The 19,753-nt window shown below is 40.8% G+C and overlaps 1 protein-coding gene across 1 annotated transcript in view; it reads right to left on the minus strand.

Annotated features, from left to right (window-relative positions):
• Positions 1-3,855: 3,855 nt before the first annotated feature.
• Positions 3,856-19,753, minus strand: part of SPHKAP (SPHK1 interactor, AKAP domain containing) — a 123,056-nt gene continuing 107,158 nt past the window's right edge. Inside the window, exons 7-12 of the mRNA XM_060242250.1 lie at positions 15,792-19,554; positions 13,488-13,673; positions 11,858-11,944; positions 8,238-8,290; positions 7,957-8,141; positions 3,856-4,799 (exon numbers count right to left, since the gene is read on the minus strand). Coding sequence (XP_060098233.1) covers positions 4,656-4,799; positions 7,957-8,141; positions 8,238-8,290; positions 11,858-11,944; positions 13,488-13,673; positions 15,792-19,554 — 4,418 coding nt within the window. The 3' untranslated portion in view covers positions 3,856-4,655. The remainder of the gene's footprint in view (positions 4,800-7,956; positions 8,142-8,237; positions 8,291-11,857; positions 11,945-13,487; positions 13,674-15,791; positions 19,555-19,753) is intronic.

Below are 19,753 nucleotides of genomic sequence, written 5' to 3' on the forward strand. Positions count from 1 at the left end.
ATCATTATATTTAGGATTTGGGGAATTAACACACACTTTGAAAGCTGATTTACTTTTGTTGCATTATTCTACTGTGTTATGGAAAATTATTAATTTATTAGTACTTGCATAATGGATTTGTAGCATGCCCCAACCTGAAGGCTTAGAACAGGGGTGGCCGAACTTGCTTAACATAAGAGCCACATAGAATAAATGCCAGATGTTTGGGAAGGGAGAAGCAAGGCAGGCAGGCAGATAGATGGGAGAGGGAGCGGTAAAAAGAAAGCAACTTTAACTTTAATGCCTTTTCCAAGCCACCTGCTGGCTTGGCTTGGAGAGGGGATTTAAAGAGAGAAATGCCTTTTCCAAGTTGGCTGACAGGACAGTAGTGGCTTTGAGAGCCACACAATATGTGTGAAAGAGCCACAGTTTGGCCACCCCTGGCTTAAAGTGAATTTCAATATATACAAGTCTAAATATCAAAATGAACCAGTTACAGGAAATAAGTAAAACATAGCAAAAATTAACACTTCACCCCATTCCACTGGGAGTTCACTTCTGAGAGATGCTAATTCCTCACCTTCAGATCATACACTATGAAGTGGTGTAACAGAAGGTGAATACAAAAAATAAATAAATTATTTGAACATGGAATATTTTTTGTTAGCTGTGAACTAATACTACTTCATTGAAAATACTTTTATTAACATTGTTACCAATTATACTGTCTGTTATTGGTTCATTGGAGTTCCCCGGTCCATAGTGCAAAATATTACACAGACTTATGTATGGGTGGCATCACAGTGGCATAGTGGAAGAGAGGGATAAAATCCCTCATTTCATCTGGTAGTAGCTGCCGGCATGAACCCTAAGTGCCTGATTGCATGGAGGCTGAGTTTGCTTGATCTTTCCCCAATTTTCACAGAGGACAGAATCATCAGGTGCTGAAGCAGAGAGTTTATTCATGTTAGAGATTATCTGTCTGGCGAAAAGAGGGTCTCACTGCTCTTCTGTCATACTGTTGCAGAGCTGCTCCTAGCAGAATGAATAAAACAGAGCTGTTTTTTTTAAAATCTTCAATTTCTTTTTATTGTTAAGCAAAATTACCTTTGTGTAACTCAGCAAAGCTCTTTCTAGATCCAGCACAATGGGAGAATAGGAAAGCTGACCTTAATACAGTTCTTTTGACGGGCACCATATTAACAACTTCTAGGCATTGCTGCTGCTTTGGGCCCTGTTACTCTACAGCAATGCCATTTTTTTTTAGTCCTTTGTCCTCTTCAGTTATGGTTAAGAGATTAACTCAACATATTTATCAGAATATCCAGAACCTTTTTTTTGTATGGGTATGAAAGCTTGTTTTTAAATGCATTTTTGAATCAAAAACTTCATGTACCAAGCCTGTTTGCTGTATTGCCCTGAAAATGTCAAGCCAATTGAAATATTGTCTATCCTGACTTTCCTGTGCAGTTTCCCCTAAGGATTGTCTGCTATTATGCATGGTTTTATCTCCTGTAAAAGCTGTGAAAGTCTTACATGTGAGATCTGCTTCAGAGTGAAGCATTGGCTTCATTGCTTTAGGCCCTGGAATGTGATGCTTCATTCGTTTCTACAATAGGCACTCCAGAAAGTACAAAAATTGTTTTCTTGAAAAAGAAGCCCTTAGCTTAAAGCTACTGAAACATTTGTTTTGTTAACAAAGGCCTAACAAAAGTTTGCAGTCTTAAGAGGTGTGGAAGGATTCTTCTCTCAGTTGCATAACTAGAGCCCTGATACAAGTTTTGAGTCCACTTAGTTCTTCACAGCTTGCACTATGTTCATTTCCATCAAACGCATCCATTTATTTTGATCAGAACCAGAGAAGCACCGTTAATTGTGGTGTACATGTGTTTCCTTGGCTGTGTCAGGATGCTCTAGCTAAAACAAGCCTCCAGGATGCTTGTGACCTGCTAAGCCTAACAACTAAGGTATAGTTTCCTATTAGGTGCTCCAGTTTTTACTGCCCCAAAAAGAGACAGAAGGTTTATGGAGCTCCTGGCAGGATGTCAGACATGGTTGGTGAAGTATATTTTGCTTGGTTAATCAGAGATCTGAAATAATAGGTCTTGATTCTTATATTTTAAAATATTTGACTTTTTTGTATGTCATTATATGAATGAAAAGGCTATTAATCCTTTTAAGATTCAACCTCATTTTCCTCTTAATCCCCAGCCACATTTCAGTACCGGGGGAAGGCGGGGGGGACAGTAGTTCAGATGAAAGTGTATTTTCAGACCAAGCTGATCTGCTGGCTCAACCACAATATCTGTTCTGCGACAGATTAACACAGCCTTCCGGAATTCATGTTCAGATTCTGCATTTTTTGTATTTGACCTCTTGTGTTCTAAACCGGGCCTTTCATGAATTTACCCTCAGTAACTTCAAAATGCATAATAAAGATATATTGGTAAATTTAATTACTTGTTTTATAGATAATCCAATAATCTTCAAGAATTCTGGATGTTCAGCACCTTTGAAAGGTAAAACCTTCAGGGGGGCTTGACACTCCAGTTCCCTTTATTTGTACAAATTCTGAAACAAAGTTGGCTTTAAAAAATCATTTTTGTCTGAGACAGATTTTGCTAAGTAGACGGATATTATGGCTTTATTCTTTGTTATATGCAAAGAACATTAGAAAGACAAAGGTGACACAATGTTAACACAAATTTATTTCAGGTCAGGCTGCAATACTAAGAAATGTACAGAAAGGAACTTCATTACACTGTTACACATCACCTATGTAATTTGTGCTTTGTAGGATAAGTAAACATTTATTTTACCACTGCAAAACATCTGAAAACAGACAACTGACCTTGTCCTAAAAATAAATATCCTTTCCCCAACACATGATTTCTACTTTTAATTCTCCAGTGTATTGTATTGTATTGTAGATTTCAGAGAGGTACTGAATGCATACAAGTTTTGGTGGGCAACCTAGTTGCAGTTCAGCTAAAGTCAGTGCTTAAAGTCAATGGCCTTTGTGTGAACTAAACCTTCACTATTGTAATTGTATTCTCAGCAAAGTTGCTTTGAACACTTAGGACTCAATTAAAATTCTGGCACCTGTCTTCATTGCTGAATATATGAGTAAGGGCATGCATGCATGGAAACTGATTTACTAGGAGAACTAATAGTGGTAATTATGGCTCTTATAATTTATTTGAAATTATTTCAAAAATAGATGCAAAATTATTTTATTTCTGGACATATCTCAGAATCATATAAAATAAAAGATGCTTTTTATATTTTTCAAGCGCTACACAATCAAAAGATTAAGGTTTACGTTTCTCAAAGTAGCAAATACAAAATATGTGGTAATTCCAATAGGTTAAAGTAACTGCATTCTGACTGCACTAGCAGAGGATATGGACAATCTGAAATGGAGATATTTTAGTGGCCTAATTAGCTGAAGATTTTTACAATGATGGGATTTCCTTTCTTGACTGTAAATTAAAACCAGTCTCTTCAGCAGGTACCAAAGAATATATAAATGTAAGTATGAAAACAGCTAATTATCTGACAATCTAAGTTGCAAATTGATAAACATATAAGAACTTTTGTATGTAACCTAAATATTTAAAATCCAAACAAGATATTCTCTATAAATAAATTATGCTTCAAAGGTATTATTTGTATAAAACCCCTCAGAAATTAATGCCCATACTATGAAGGTGCAATGTATTATTTTTCAGATTGGCTTAAATTAAATTTAATAGGCTAAGTCTGCAAGCCTATGAACAAGACTTGGGAGTAAGTTCTATTGAACTCTGTGGGACTTGCTTCTGGGTAAACATGCATTGGACCAAGCTGTAAACTTTTAGTAAAAATGTTGAATGCTTTCCCCCAAAACAATTATCTTTATTCAAATATTGTAAAGAACTTTACAAAGGACACAAATCATCATTACAGATGAAAATGCTTGAGGTATGAGGGTACAAATACTTCCCCATAGCATCACAACAAGTGGAGCTGCATGTGGGTCTCAGTTCTGTTAATGGGCAGTCCAGGGATCTGTTCACTGGAGCAAAGAGTCTCAGTACTGCAGGTAAAAATAACAGGCAAGTTTCAGAGACAATCTGAATGTTTTCTTTGTCTCTGTGGAACACAGATATCTGCTGAATGGCTACGGACAAGAGCTCAGATTCCTTTTTTTCTGCTCCTCTGCAGTGATTTGAAAACCTAATTACATAGAATTCACTGAGAGACGCAGCCTCCTACATAAGCATTTGGTTAGTGTTCTGCAAATCACTTCAGTAGTCAGGCTACAAATATTAGGGATCTCCTGCTTGCCTTGCTTACAGTGATTTAAGGATCAGTCAATACATATAGCTGACAGATACTCTGATGACAGGAAGTAGGCGTTTGTGTTCAGCTGTCACAACAGGTCACTCATTTAAAATGCACACCCAATGTCTTCTACAACAGTACATTCTAAAATGCAAGGTGCCAGCCCCCCAGCCTGACAGAATGGTCTTTCCCTTTCTCCGTGTGCACCTCTGAAACTGACTCATGGTGTATTGCCAGAGTTTGTGTACGTCTTGCTCAGTATATTGTGCTGATGTTTTGAAAAAGGGCCACTCACAAACCACTGCCACTTAAGATAGATCACAAATGAAAACGAGTATGATGACGGTTTCTTATCCCAACTCAAGAAGCCAGTCAAAGAGGCTTGGAGTCAACTCTCCCCTTTCTTCATGGAGCTGGCAGAACTGCACCACGGCATGAAAGATATCACCCACTTTCCAGGACTTCTGATGGACAAGCCGCACAACATCTAAAAACTGGAGGAACAGTTTTACTCTTAGAATAGGTTTTATTCAATACATTTTTTTTCCATTTTTGCAATAATGAAATAAAGCCTGCTGGCTCACATGTGACATTAATCTTTCATTGCTCATTGACTTTAAGTAAGGCCATGCCTGTGTGAATGAGTTACCATAGCTTAATCACTTTTCACTGGAGCCAGTTCATAGACTCAGCTGTTGATCAAGTGATTAATCTGAGTGGCCAAGCAATAGGAAAGCAAGTATGTGTGTATGAATCACTTTGAGAGATAAGGTATGAAGATGCTGCTACAAGGCAAATATAAAATGTTGGCCAACAAGGAGATGCTCTTGCTTAGGCTGCCCTAATATTTATAAGACCTTGTGGTTCTCAGATGACAGCGCTGGAAAGGTGCAGGTAGATAAGGACTCTGTCTTGCAGGCACACATGCTTCCAAGGGTCAGCACCGGCTGATCCGCACACTTGCATGCAAATCTAATGGCCCACACAATGCACACATCTAAATTTACACTCTTGCAGTATACTATGGTGCCAAGTAGTTAAGCAGGGAATAAGCCTGCATTGAAGCTGATCATTTGGCCACTGGTTTCCTACAAAAATTCAAATGAGGGGGGGGGGATAATCTCCCCTCTGCAAGTCTCTTGTATTACTCTTTGTAGAACAGGCCTTTGCCACTTTCCATCATCTATCTATCATCTATCTATCTATCTATCTATCTATCTATCTATCTATCTATCTATCTATCTATCTATCTATCTATCTATCTATCTATCTATCTATCTATCTATCTATCTATCTATCTATCCACTTCATTCTTTACACTGCCCTTCCTCCAAGGAGCTCAGGGTAGTGGTCATGATTCTCAGCTCTTCCACTTTATACTCACAATAAACCAGATGCAAGGAACTAATGCAAGGTCACCCAGTGAGCTCTGAGGCTGAAGAGGGATTGGAACTCGGATGTGCCCTAGTCTAACATTTATACACTAATTGTCATGCCAAATTCTGTCTGCCAGCAATGTGTGGTGACTCATCAGAAGCTCCAGAAAATCCAAGAAGTCTCTTGCAGCCAAAGTTAAATCCAGAAGGGACAATAAAGTTGTGTTATAAAACATTTTTTTATTACAAAAAATTCCTTTACATGTTCAAGCAGCTGGAGAAAATCTTGACCTGGTCCACTTTTGTGCTTTGCTATTTTGTTGAGCTGTGGGGGCGTTGTTGTGCCACACATTCAGTCCTAGCTTTTCTTCTGACTTGGCAATGGAAATCAAAGCCTTTTCATTTTTCTTGAATTTCACAATCAATATCTAATTAAGCTTCTCCTTCTGCATCACTCCTCTTCTTCAGTGTATGAGAAACTATAATGTCTTCGTAACAAGTTGGGCTGTTAGCTATTTGCATATGGCATTCCAGACTCGGAACACATATTTTAAATGCGTTCAACTAGGCATGTGATTTCCAAGGGTAGGCTTGCTGACAGGATGTGTTTCATCACTCTCTGGGGTATGTGTGTTTTGCAGTTGGCTTAGCTGTTTACAAAGGCATATGGTAAAGCTGACAGCTGCTTCTATAATGCGATACAATTTGGGCAGTTGCTACTGAATGCAGCTTAAATGATGTTTATGATTCCCAAATATTTTCCCTTGGAAAATACTAAACAATACCTCTGCTGCTCATAACGATAAGCTCAAGGTTTTATAAGACGTGGGGTCTGATTTTATGAGCTGCTTGTCTTGGCACAGGAGCACACAGGATCCTATGCAAGGTCTTAGCAGGGGTGCTACATTCTCCTCTTCTAAGATGGCAACAGTGTGGCTCCCTAGTCCTTGTGTGATACAGATGTGCAGTTTATAAGTCACCGAACTGGAGGCAAGGGGGAGCAGGCTTCCCGCTTGCCCCCTTTCATGGTGTTCTATTTGGTTATTAAAAAGCTTTACACCTCACCTTCTATTTCAGCCCACAGTGTCTAAAATCAGGGTTCTTCAACTTTTTTCAGCCTGTGGGTTCATTTGGAATTCTGACGCAGCATGATGGGTGCAGCAACAAAATGGCTGCCTCAGGAGGCCGAGTCAGCCACAAAATTATTGCCACAGCTTAACAGCAGTAACACAGTGTAAATCCTTGTGCTGTGGAAGTAGCTGATGCCAAAACAACATTTTGAAAAATCTGCATAGCCAATCAAATCTCCAATAGTTAAATAAATGACAGCAGTCTAACTCCTTGCTTGATTTACTGCAAGAAGCCAGTCTATGGGATCATTGTGTCCTGCCATTGTGACCCCCAGAGGTTTTGCGGGTATTCTTATGCAGGACAAAGTAATTCTAGATTGTTTTAATGTGAAGCCATTTCTAGAGTTTGCATGATAGCAGCATGGTTCAGTAGTCTGACTTGAACTGGGGACACCTAGGTTCAAATCCTCCCTCAGTTCCCTGGATGGTCTTGGGCCAGTCTCTCCCTTGCAGCCTAACCCATCTCACAAGTTTATTATGAAGATAACGGGATAAAGTACAGGGATGACACCTTGACCTCCTTGGAAGAAAAGTGGGATAGAGATGTGAGATGTATCTCAGTGATGGTTGGGTAGCAAAATCTAAAGATGAGAATTGTTACCATTCTGACCCAAAGAATATCTGAATACATGTTTTGCCCTTCTCATGATATCTAACTGGCTGGTCACTTGTGGATGACAAAGGCAAGGTTGGGGTCTCCACTTACTTGGATGCTCCCCAGGTATGCAGAAATATATTGTGTTGTAAATTAAGGAACAGGAAAAATAACCTCCAAAAAGTGTCATACCAAGGGCAAAAATGTTCCAGAAAAGATAAAGTGTTGAGAGCATCTATATGTAAAAGGAGGCAAAAAGTTGTGGGTGTGAGGAGGGGAGATTCTCAAAACCTTAAGAGCTTAGAGAATCTTGGAGGGGGCAATTTTCAGCAGTAGGATTTCCTAGTGGTTCCTCCCCTCCTGCAGTTTTTCACAGGCCCTGAGCTTGGGTTACCTGAATGCACATTACACAGAACTGAATGCAGTCTTTCAATTCATTTCATTCCTTCCAATTTCACAATTGCTTAAAAATTCTTATAGGTAGAATACTGCAAGATATACACCAAGAAAACATGAAACCATCATTTCCACTAGCACTAAAAGGCATTACCTTTTCAATTCTATTTTCCTGAGATTTCTTAAAATAGATAATGGGGATTCCAAGCTCCGATGCAGCTATCCACTGAAGGGTAGCACGTAGTTCTACATCAGGGCACTCTGGTTCCAGATCGAAGTTTACCACCAAGATATTCTTTTGCTTATTGGCTGTTTCCACAGATAAACCAACAGTACATTCTGAATAAAGAGTGAAATTAGAACTTGTATTCAATGAAGCCAGATGCTTGAAAGCCAATTTACATCCCCGTGTCCTATTAATGACATTTAACTTACCCTCTTCTTTTTCTGGTTGTTTATTACAGAATGTGTTTTCTTCTACTAATTCACTTGAAAAACAAAAACAACAATAAAGATTACTGTCAATCACTTAAGAGCACAGCAACACATTCTTTTAGGACAGCTGAAATAATTTCAGAAGGAGCCCTGAGATGTCACAGTCTCTCTCACCCCTTCAGTAAAGTAATGACACAACTACCACCCACAGATTCTCTAAGTCTAAGGGCTTCTGCATACCCAGGAGACAATCTCCAGCTATGTATAAAAATCTTAGTTCATAAATTGGGGGGGGGGGGGGGAGACTACCCTAAAATGGCTCAACAAAACATGACCAAGTTTATTGCCCCCCTTAAGCATAACACAATGAAGGTAATTAAACAAGTTTTTTTTGGGGGGTGGGGTGGGGAGATAAACCAGAATAGAGGGAAGGAATTGACCTGATTGAGTTTCTAACAAGTTAAGTATTGTAGGGGGGCAGGTGGAATTAGGGTTGAGGTATGTGTAATATGAAACATTCACCCCCTGTTCCTAATTCTCTCCCCCGGTACAGGATGTTAGAGACTATTAAGTGTTCAGTCCACTTTGTAATTAAGAGTCCTCAAGAGATTTATTCAACAAGAGGAAAAGTACTCCTTCCAACTAATTTTACCTCCCCAGGATGTTTTCAGTCTGTGAAGATGACAGAACTCCACCCAAACAACAGCCTCCTAGCATTGGATGTGTGTGAATTAGGGTCAGGGGCTGAACTCTTAAGTATACATCCCCCATAATTCCCCCTCCCATTTAGGATAGGCAGGAGAGTTAAAACTACTTTATTCAGTATTGCTTATGTCTGGGGGTAGTTCCTCTTTGCCCATCTCCAGTCCACAACAATCTATAGAATAACTGCACTTTCAAACAGCTGCACTATGGAAGGAAAATTTCCCAGTCTTTTAATTCTCCTCCCATGATTTATCATGAGCGCTCAATGTTTTACTAGACTAAAAGGGACTTCTATGTTGCACACAACGTACTTCAAACATCATTCAGATCCTTAGTGGTTAGGGTTAATTCCCAAATTCACATGATGGGGGTGAAACAAACTGGAAAAACATGGCTTGTTTCAATGCTCTGGCCAAGGAAACTGAAGGGAAACAATGACAAATGAACAAGTGATGCTTTCTCCCTTTCATTATTATTTCTCTTCCCATCCACCCAACAACATTTATTGTGATGAGCTGGATAGTTTTTATACTACTGTTGCTGCTTCTGTTGCTGCTGCAGGGTGGTTCCAGGCTGCTTGTTGGGTTACCAGCCAGCTTCTGGGCAGGTATTTCTCTCTGACCTCTGCCTTCTGCCACCTAGGTGCACACTGCAAAATGTAGCCACCACAATGAGCCTCACACGGGAAGGCACAACCTAGGGACTCAAGGGCTCACTGAGGCAAATGGCCTCTGACGCTGTGGGAAGGCAAGCCAGAGTTCCTCTGCTGCCCTATTAGATGGCTTGCTGGAAGCCACTGATAGCAGCCTGGAACAGCAGCAGCACAAGCAGCCACTCAATGTAATACAATAAGAATCTGAGGGTTTTTTGGGGTGGAGTGGGAGATCGAAAAGGGGAAAAGGGTGAACAAAAACAGTTGACAAAAATGGATGTGCTAGATTCAAGTTGGTAGCACCTTGGAAATCAACAAGATTTTTGGGGTCTAAGCTTTCAGGAGTCAAAGCTCCTTGCATCAGATACAAATAGGAATACAAATCTCTGAGGTGTAAAGATTCAGTCATCTCTGTTCCCACTTGTATCTGATGCATGGAGTGTTGACTCTTGAAAGCGTAGACCTCCAAAATTTTGTTGATTTCCAAGGTGCTCCAACCAAGCTCTTTGACTGCAGACCAGCACACCTACTCCTGAAAATGGATGTGTAACAAGAAAGGTGACAAAAAACAGATGACACTGTTGACCCAACAATGAAAGGGGGGAAAAACCCTGCCCTTCCCTATTTAAACATTCCTTAGCTGGGTCAAGTCTGTTCCAGCAAACTAAGGAAGAGTCTTGTGGGGCTTTCAAGGCTTTTGATTCCAGCATATGTTTTTATAGACAAAAGCCCACTTCTTCAGATACCATGAGTGCCTCTTCACTATGCAGTCAGTTATTTTATGTTAACTTGTGAGAAGAAGAAAACAGCAGGATAGGGGGACATGAAATGCAGGGAGTACATAGCAACAAATAATCATGCAAAACTATTTAGAAAATTATTTTGAAAATGTAGATGCTACCTCTACAGAAAACTGAAATCTAACCAGGAAAAACCACAGGGAACATTTATTGGTTATGTTAAGCTAGTTGACATTTGAAATGGATGGGGAATTATTTACAGACAGCTGCCCAGTAAGCAAAACTAGCAGTCTCAAAAAAAAAGGGGTGGGTGGGGAATGGAGAGGCTTCAGATTATACACAAAGCAGTCTAAGCATACCTAAGCAGTTTTTAAGATCCCAGCCTATATCTACAGTCTGTAACTACCACCATTTTCAAAGTTACCAGTTGGCTTTCTGAGTAAGACCAAGCCTTTTCTAAATGTTCACCCAGATGCATGTGCATGCTGTAGAAAACTGGAGAAAAAGTTCATCACTGGGTATATCTCAGCTTGAAAGTTCCTACACAAATCTTAAGCACTGAGGGAGTTATGCATTTCTAGAACTGCATCTGTCAGACAAAGATTCCTTGCCTAGTTTTCATGGTTATGAGCTTCAGCTCCACTGACTGGAATGGAAGATGTACACATCGCTCTGTATGGATTGCAAGGCATAAGATTCAGAGGGAGAGATGCATGGTGTATAGCATATCAAGGTTTGTCATTCTCACTATAAACCACTCACCAGTGCATTTCATCATGCTTCAGAGTGTTAGAAATTTTAGGCATGTATGCTGCACATCTCTTGAGACCACTAGCCAATGTAGTAGAAATAAACTCATATACTCTGGGAGTGTTCTGGGTTACATTTGTTTCACAATGCGAATGGAAAGACTTGCCTTTCTTCATCTTAAGCTGATTTGGTCTAATTTGATTAACATTGGTCTGCTGACATTAACATCTCTTAAAGCAGGGAAATCAATGTATTTGGTCTGTATTGTATGACCATAATTCCAGCTCTATGGGATGGTAATATGCACCCAGAATCACTGTATAAACAGAATTTCAGGTACTACAGGATCAGGATTTGTGTCTGCTGCAAACAGCTGTTGATGCCAGGCAGAAATTGGCAGCTACTAGCCATTGACAGCAATAAATGAAACTGCAGCTCAGACTGCCAATTGAAAAGCCACTGAGTTTGTATCAAATACACGAGGCGCTATTGCATTCATTTGCACTGTGGAACACACTGTAAAATTAATGTGAAAGTGATGGGTATTACTTATTTCCATCAGATGGTGATTATCCATCCTGGAACAGCCTAACCATAGGCTTGTACTTGTCACTGATGGGACTTGCTAGGCGGTTAAACAGCAGCTGGAAAGCAGCAGGATGAACAATGAAGGCATTTGGGGTTGTTTGGCACATTGTTAAATGATGGAAATGGTTTCAGCTGAAATGGAATAGCACTTCCAAAGATCAGAGGTCACCTTGACAGCTACTTACTGAAGAGTACGAGAAGATGACATGTTTTCCTGATAAATTTCCAGGTCCATAATGCCAAGACTGCTAGTGGTGCTGCTGTTGCCATTGCTGACGATGCAAAAGTTTAAGTATTAATGCCAGTCTGCACCAGCATGCACTTGAATACACTGTTAACCAAAGTGACAGACAGAACTGCTGCTGTTCTGCTTCTCAGACTGAGGGCATACAGTTCTTGTCCTAGTCTGCAAATCATTACCAGTAAAACAAAAGATGTGGACGTATTTACTAAAAATACACAACCGTTACACATCTTATGATTCTATGAACTGGCAAAGAATGATTCTATGAACTTGCTGATGGTCTGGTTATGGCAAAATGGAGATTCCATTTCAGTCCAGTCTTACACAGGGGGGAAAACACACTATGAAAGGTTGATTCATACATGCCCATGTATCACTCTGGCATCTCATCACTTGATGACTTATCACTTGATGATCTGCAGCAAATACGTGCACTGCATATATTGAAAAGCACTGTTTTGGAGGTTATATGAAAACTCTGTGATCTGTGATGGCTGTTTCACATATATGCTGGTCTTTCACTTGATCATCAAGCAGTTACCAGGCTTACATAAATTCACACTCTTACACTGTCCTCAGAGATGCCTACGAGCAAACTCTCAGAAATTTAAATACCTCTGAAAGTGGAAGTGATGAGGAGATGAGGCAAGGGACTTCATTGCTCAACTTTTTACTGACTAGGATCCTAAGACCAAAATATAACCATTTGTTTGGATCAGGGCCTTTAAAAAATTATTTAAAGCAGAAATGCACAGAAATGCAGTTTCGCCTGGTTCAGTGTCAGGGGGTGTGGCCTAATAATGCAAATGAATTCCTGCTGGACTTTTTCTACAAAAGAGCTCTGGTTTGCATGGAGTAATTAAAATCAAATGAGCATCAAAAGGAACAGTTGGCTAAATTATTAACCTACATGTGACTTCCTGACAGTGAAATTAGTCATTGTTTTCTTTGGAAGTAAATACTTATAGAGGTGGTAAACTTGGTTTCTTTGTTTAGGGTGCAGCAGCAACACAGATTTAGCTTGAATATGAGTAATCTTTACCAACTGCTGAGCAATGGGACAAGTTGCTGGAAAGTGAATTCTCTTCTACAGGCTGAGCAACTATAGTAAACTCTGTCATAATGTGGTAGCATGCATCTCATCATGAACACCGCTCTTGGCTGCTTGTGATCACAAATAAATGACAATACAGGGGTATGAGGCAGGGAAAGAAGAAACCTTGTGTTCTTCATTTGTTATTCAACATATGTTTTTCAGTCATGTCCATACCAATAGAGAAAGAGACAGGTAGCACAGAGTAAGACGTAAATGATCCAAAAGTGTGTCTATAAGATGGGACAGACAACAATGACCTCTATGTGCTTGTCTGAGGATGCTCTCCTTGAGGAAACAGGAAGCGGTTGCTTGGGACTGGGCTACAATTTCTTTGCATGGTTTCTGAATACTTTATACCTCCTGCAACATTTTGTGAAATCTAACTCCCCATACATTCTAACAACATTCATTTTGAGCAATCAAAATATTTGCAAAAGTGTTTCTATCCTTTGCAGATCAAAGGGCATGCAGCTACCTCATAGATCTCTCGCTGAATTGCAGATAGCTGCTCATATCATCAGGATTGTCCTCATCGTTTGCCAGTTGACACCAGCTGCTGCCAGTGCTTTCATCACTGCTGCTAAGAGGCACTGGAAACTCCTCCATGGCTTTGGCCTCTCCTGAGCTGGCTTCAGGCTCTGGGCAACTTCTCATACCCAAACTGTTTTGATTGAGGAAAAAAACAAACAGGAATAAGGTGCTGCTGATGAAGAAATGGAGGTTTCTAAGAAAATGTTTTCTGTTTCAAAACGCTGTTGCATCATGAACCAAATATCTTCAATTAGTCTTGATTTTATAGGTTCAAAAATAACAATAATAAAAACTACTGATTTGTAGTGCATTTTTTTCACTGGCCAAAATAACCCACGTATTCCATGGGGAATAGTCTTCCCATTAGCCTGGCCGCAAGCTGGAGACTGCACCTTTAGTCAAGTATATGTGTGGATACTTCATTATATGGTATGCTGATTTTCACTAAGCAATTACCCAACACTGCACCTTAAATTTTCCATATTTCCTAAAATGAATTTCAGAAAGGAACTTGGAGATAAATAACAACAGAAAATCAGTCCATAAAATTCACTGTATGACCTCCTACACACCGCTGGAATACAGGATGACTTCTATTTCTTAGCAAGCAAGAGAGAAGGGTGGGAGAAAGGGAAAGGACTGTTGGATGAATGGGTGAGGCCACTGCAGCTGCACTTTGTCCTGGGATATCTGAAGATTTGAGCATCATCTGTAGGTGAGGACCTGCCACACTACAGAGACATGAGTGAAAGCTGTTCTACAGAACAGGCTGCAATGCACATACTAAAAGAAGGCATGCAGACAGAATAATCAGGTCTGTCTCTTTTCATAGGATAAAAAACACAGTTTAAAAATTTCTAAGCAATAGATTAAGAAAATATTTTCTTGAACTGCCATGCATTTGAATTCACTATGCAATCCTGAGGTGTATTCTTAGCAAGCAAGAGCAAAACCTAAATGATTTTCAGATAAGAAATGCCCAGCATATTTCAATTCACAGCTTTTTTTTTTAATTTAAAATTTTATTGCAATTTAAAGTTCAGTTATAGTTACAATTACAAGTAATAACATTCACAGTTCTAAATAACTCTGGGCTGGCTCGGCTACAAGGCAAACTAGGTGATTGCCTAGGGTGCTGGAAAGTTGGGGGCACTGAATTGGATTCCCCTCCTCCCAGTGCCCCAGGCAACCGCCTAGTTTTGCCTGCCTCCTCTGCCCACCCATCACCGCCCCTCCTTCCCCTTCTTGTCCCTTTGCCTCCCCCCATCATACCCCAGGGCGCTGCGCCGAGGTGTGGTGCCTGCCTACCCCCTCCTTCCCTTCCCTTCGCCTCCTCCCCACGCAATCAGAGCACACCGTGCCTGGGCCCTGCTGGCTGCAATGCAGCACGTATCTTACCTTTCAAAGGATGCACTGGAGAGCCTTCTCCAGCTTGTTCTCTGAATGGTAAGAGACACACCATGTTGCGGCCAGCAGGGCCCAGGTGTGGCATGCTCTGATCATGTGAAGGGGAGGTGATGTGAAGGAAAGGGAAGGAAAGGAAAGGAGGGGGTGGGCGGGCGTCACACTTGGGGGTTACAATGGAGTGCGGCACTGTGTTGCGGCGCTGTGGGGAGGCGGCAGGGGGGCACCTGCCTGCCCTTGGGCTGACACTGACCAGAGCTGGATTAATAATTCTGTAATGATAACAGAGTAGAGTCTAAGACAAATTGAGGAGCCTAGTGAATAGCACTTACTGAAGAAATTACCAATAAGAACTGAATTTTATGCTATGAGGGTAAAGTGGAAGATATTGTGGCTGAATTGAAAGGAAAAGGAGAAGTATCTGTTGTCCAGACAGCTAGGAAAAATAGCATGATCTGTACCATGTTTGCTGGACATCTATCCGCATATATCTATCCGCAGCTTGTGCATAGCTATAGCGACAGATTATGATAGACATGCAAATGTGGGTTCCCCCTCCCGTATGTTCACATAAAAACAGGATATGGCCATAAGAAAACTGATAGCATAGCTAACTTGAAAAGCAGAATTCTATATGCTGCAATGATCTGGTAAATTGAATTCTGCTGTTGGGGGTGACAATGGATATATAGACAGAAATGTGGGAAGCACTGAGTATGCATTTATCTGTGTGTGTTTTTCTGCCTGCATTTCTGTGGGCATTCCCTATATACAAAGAGGCGTTGAACACCACACATTTCTCATCCAAAGGGCCCCACATCTCTAAGTGTAACATGATTCTTACCTGCTGTTTGAAAAGGACGCCGTGTGCCTTTCCATATTTGCCTCTGAAGGCTTTTCTTTGTTGAATAGCTCCCTTGTTTCCCCAGAGGAGAAGTTAACTTGAATTAGGAGATCTGGGCCTTTATCAAGGTCTTCTCTTTGATCAGTTTCTATCTGAATTAAAGGCACTTCCCTTAGGCATGCAGAGGAGCTAGTAAGCTTTGTAGGAAACATTCCAGGGGCTGCAGAATGTTGGCTTTTCACATCTAAGTCTATCCTCTCTTCTTTCAGTTTAGAGCCTTGCATTCCTTTTGGGATAGAACTGCTTTCTTCTGAACTATCTCTGTTTGTAGAATCTTGATGGATGGCAATTAAAGTTTTCCCACTTTCAACAATATTTGCAGCTAGCCTATTTGCATATAGTTGGACATGAGGTGGAGAGTCATGGGGATGCTGTTCAGACTCTGTAACCTCTTTTTCATCCACAATTATTTTGTTCTTGCACATCAGAGCTTTGATGGAGTTTGCCCAAGTCTCATGGATCAGCATGTCTGTTGCTTGATCAGACCTACATCTTTGGTACAGGTAAGAGTCTGATTTGCATAGCCCAGAAGAGGATATGGTGTTGACAGGCTGTACACTTAAAGAATCCTGGTGACTGTTGCGGGAAAAACCATCTAATGAATTAGCCTTAATGGGCACATTAACTGTTAACCTTGAAGCTGAGGATCTATCAGGCATTGAGGACTGCCTAAAACAAAAAGGGGATCGCTGGGAAGGAGGAAATAAACTGCTATTCCAGTCCTTTGAGTTTCTTGCAGAAAACACATTCTCTTTATTCTCTTTTTCTATTTCTTTAAGCATGTATCTATAAAACTCTTCCGTTATGCTTTCTGTGCTCGATTGTTTAGATGGGCAACTCGGTCGGACGTTGAGGTGGCCATTTTTCTTGGAGGCTTGTTGCAGGGCAGAAGTTAAGATGTTATTTGCATTTTTCCCAGCGTAGTAGTCAAGTAACAAATCAAACTCTCGGCCTTCGTTTTCCATCTGGTTGACCATAAATCTTGAAAACTCATCTGTAATGCTTTCACAGCTAGACTGCTTAGAGATGGAACTTGTTCTGCTTATCGGCTGCCCTAGGGTGTTCATGAGACCCAAAGTATTGACCGACCCTTTGGAATCTGAATCCTCTTCAGGAATGCTTTCACAACTAGATGCATTGACTCTATTCCACCGGTCACAGTGCAGTCTATTCCGAGGATGGTTTGGGCTCTGCCACACATTATCAGTCATAGAGAGTTCAGCTAAATTCATAATTTTAGCAGCCACTTCATTGGCAAAACTAGAATCTGGTGTGTCATCAAGATTAATCGATTCATCCACTACTCTATTCATAAGCCTCTCTTTTAGCTCAGGATGCTCATCTGTTTTTCTCTTGATTTCACTAAGCCTAGGTGGCCTATGTTTTCTCACAACTGATCCATTTGACTGTGTTGTTTCCTTCTTCCTTTTGATGGTCCGGCATGACAAAGCCTGAGGCATCAAATATTCACTTCCCCTCTTCCATGCACAGAACCAGGGTTGCTTACCATTTGAATTGTCAAGGCAAATGGCAGCTATTTCGGTTGCCATGGAAACCACTGTTTCTGCCAATTCCTCTGCAAAATCTGTTATGCAGTATTTATCTGTTGGGTGATTCAACTGTAGCAGAGGTTGGGAAGGCAACAGACCTTGATTACCCAACATGGACACACTGAGCTGGGTTTCACTCTGCCATGTTGCATCACAGGTGTGCTCTTCCTGACTGTCTGTACTGACTAGAGCACTAGAAGACTGCAATTCTTGAATACCATGTTTGCATTCATTATCAGCTGTGGTATTTCCCTGGCCAGTTAATGATCTGAGTTCTTTCTTAATTTGATTATCGCTGGGATTTGTGGATTTGGAACAATCTCTTGTAGTTCTTTTCACATACCTCTTCTTGGGGGATGTCCTCCCAGTAGGTGAACTATGACCACTAGATCTAGGGGACAGATCTGTATGAAACACAGCTGATTTCTGAGCAACTGCCGCAACTCCCCTGTTGATAACTTTAACTGAATTTGTTAAAGAAACAAGATCCTTGTCAAGAGTAGTTCCAGGGGAAGGTTCATTATTGGAGTAGTTTGGGGACTGCTGTAACACATTATTCATTGCTTCTTTTGGTTGATTGTCCGTTACTTGCCAGCTGAAATTTTCTTCAGCACAGTTATCTGAATATTCACTAAGCTGTGCAATATCACTCATTTTCTTACAAGTGAAATACAGCACATTAAAAAGCAGATTGTTTGCAGTTGCAACAAAGAGATCTTGGCTGTTCATGCCTATGCTTCTTTCTGAACTGGAGCTACACTGCTTCTTCCTGACCTCTTCCACAGAGTGCCTCAGAATAACATTAGACAAGTTCTGGGCAAGTTCATCGACGACAGTTTCATCCAAGTGTGGAATTGGTGGTTTTCTTGCCGCCTGAACTATTTTTCCATTTATGGATTCCATAAACTCCCCTATATTTTTGTACGTTTCTGGGTTTGTTAGTACTAAGGATGCCTCTTTGAACAATGCTTGTGCAATGCTACTGTTCAGGTTCTCCATGCTGCTCCCTATGGCTATACTGCAGTGGAGAGTAATGGCTGCTGACGCCTCAGCAGCAGATAAGAGTCCAGTTGAAGTGACAGGATATGTGTCATCTTTTTTTTCACCAAGACCACACACAGCAACAGCACTCGCTACCTGAGTCATGCCACACAAGGCAGATGGAAAAGAATAGTCCACAGATGTACAGTTATTGAGGCCTTGGGGAGGATATGGCTCTTCACTGCCAACCATATCATTTTCAAAGTCTATTGGTTCCTGTTCGCTGTGAAGTTTCTCTGCAGCATGTGGGCTTGAAATAGTACCAATGACTGTAGCTGCACAGGCCAAGGCTACTTCCAAAGTACTCTGCGTACTTCCACTGGAGGTGCTGTCTTGGACTGAATCTGCAACTTCAGTAGGACAATCTGTTTCAGACTCAGGACACAGATTTGGTGAGCTAGATCCAGGCCACTCAGACACATTTTCAGAACCATCTGGGCTTTGAACTATGACAATTTTGGGAAGTTGGTTCCACGGCCGGGAAGCCATGTCATCGTCTGTTGCACCTGTGGTTGAAGTTAAGGAGCTACCAACAGAGATGCTGATGGCAGCCTCTTTCGTAAAAGCAGACTGAGACAATCTGATGAAGGCATCCTGAAGTACAGACTCTGCCAAATTTGTAGCAAACTGACCTGCAGTTTCTTGTTCATTTTGCATGGAAGTATGAGGTTTTATTTCATCTCCATACTTTGATGTGTCTAAGTGACTGTTTTGTTCTGCTGTTGCATCATCCAGAGAAATCAATTTTTCCTTTGCCATTATAGCCAAAGATGTGTCTTCTGATACATCAGAGTTGTCTGTGTCACCCCTAGAAGAGTCTTCCAAGTCATCTGTATTTGAGTATGGCTTAGATTTCCCAGCTACACTAGCCTTCCCGTGTAGCTGCTTGGTGGCCTTACCAACAGTTTGTAAAGCACTGTCTTCACCCCCGACATTAAAGTCTTCCTCAGATGAACTTGAAGTCCTATCTGGAGCTGTGCTGCCTTTGTTATCACAATTTTCTTCTAAAGTGAATAGCAATCTGGCCTGCTTACAGTCTAGGATTTCAAGTCCTTCCCCTTGATACTTTTTGAATGCTGCTGAAGGTTCTGAGACATTTAGCTTTTCCTGATCTGGGAGAAAGAAAACAATATGTTAGTCTTTAGCTGTCCAGATGTCTCTTCCTGAACAGTGAGCGTTACAAAGTGACATGAACTGGAGAGTGCAGCCATCATGTACAATGACTCCACATATATGTATCATGAGCAATGATATTTAATGCCATGAAAAACTTTTATCTTGATTTCATTATATTGCTTTCAAGCAGCCATT

The sequence above is a fragment of the Heteronotia binoei genome, chromosome 6 (genome assembly GCF_032191835.1).
Source record: "Heteronotia binoei isolate CCM8104 ecotype False Entrance Well chromosome 6, APGP_CSIRO_Hbin_v1, whole genome shotgun sequence".
Lineage (NCBI taxonomy): Eukaryota > Metazoa > Chordata > Lepidosauria > Squamata > Gekkonidae > Heteronotia > Heteronotia binoei.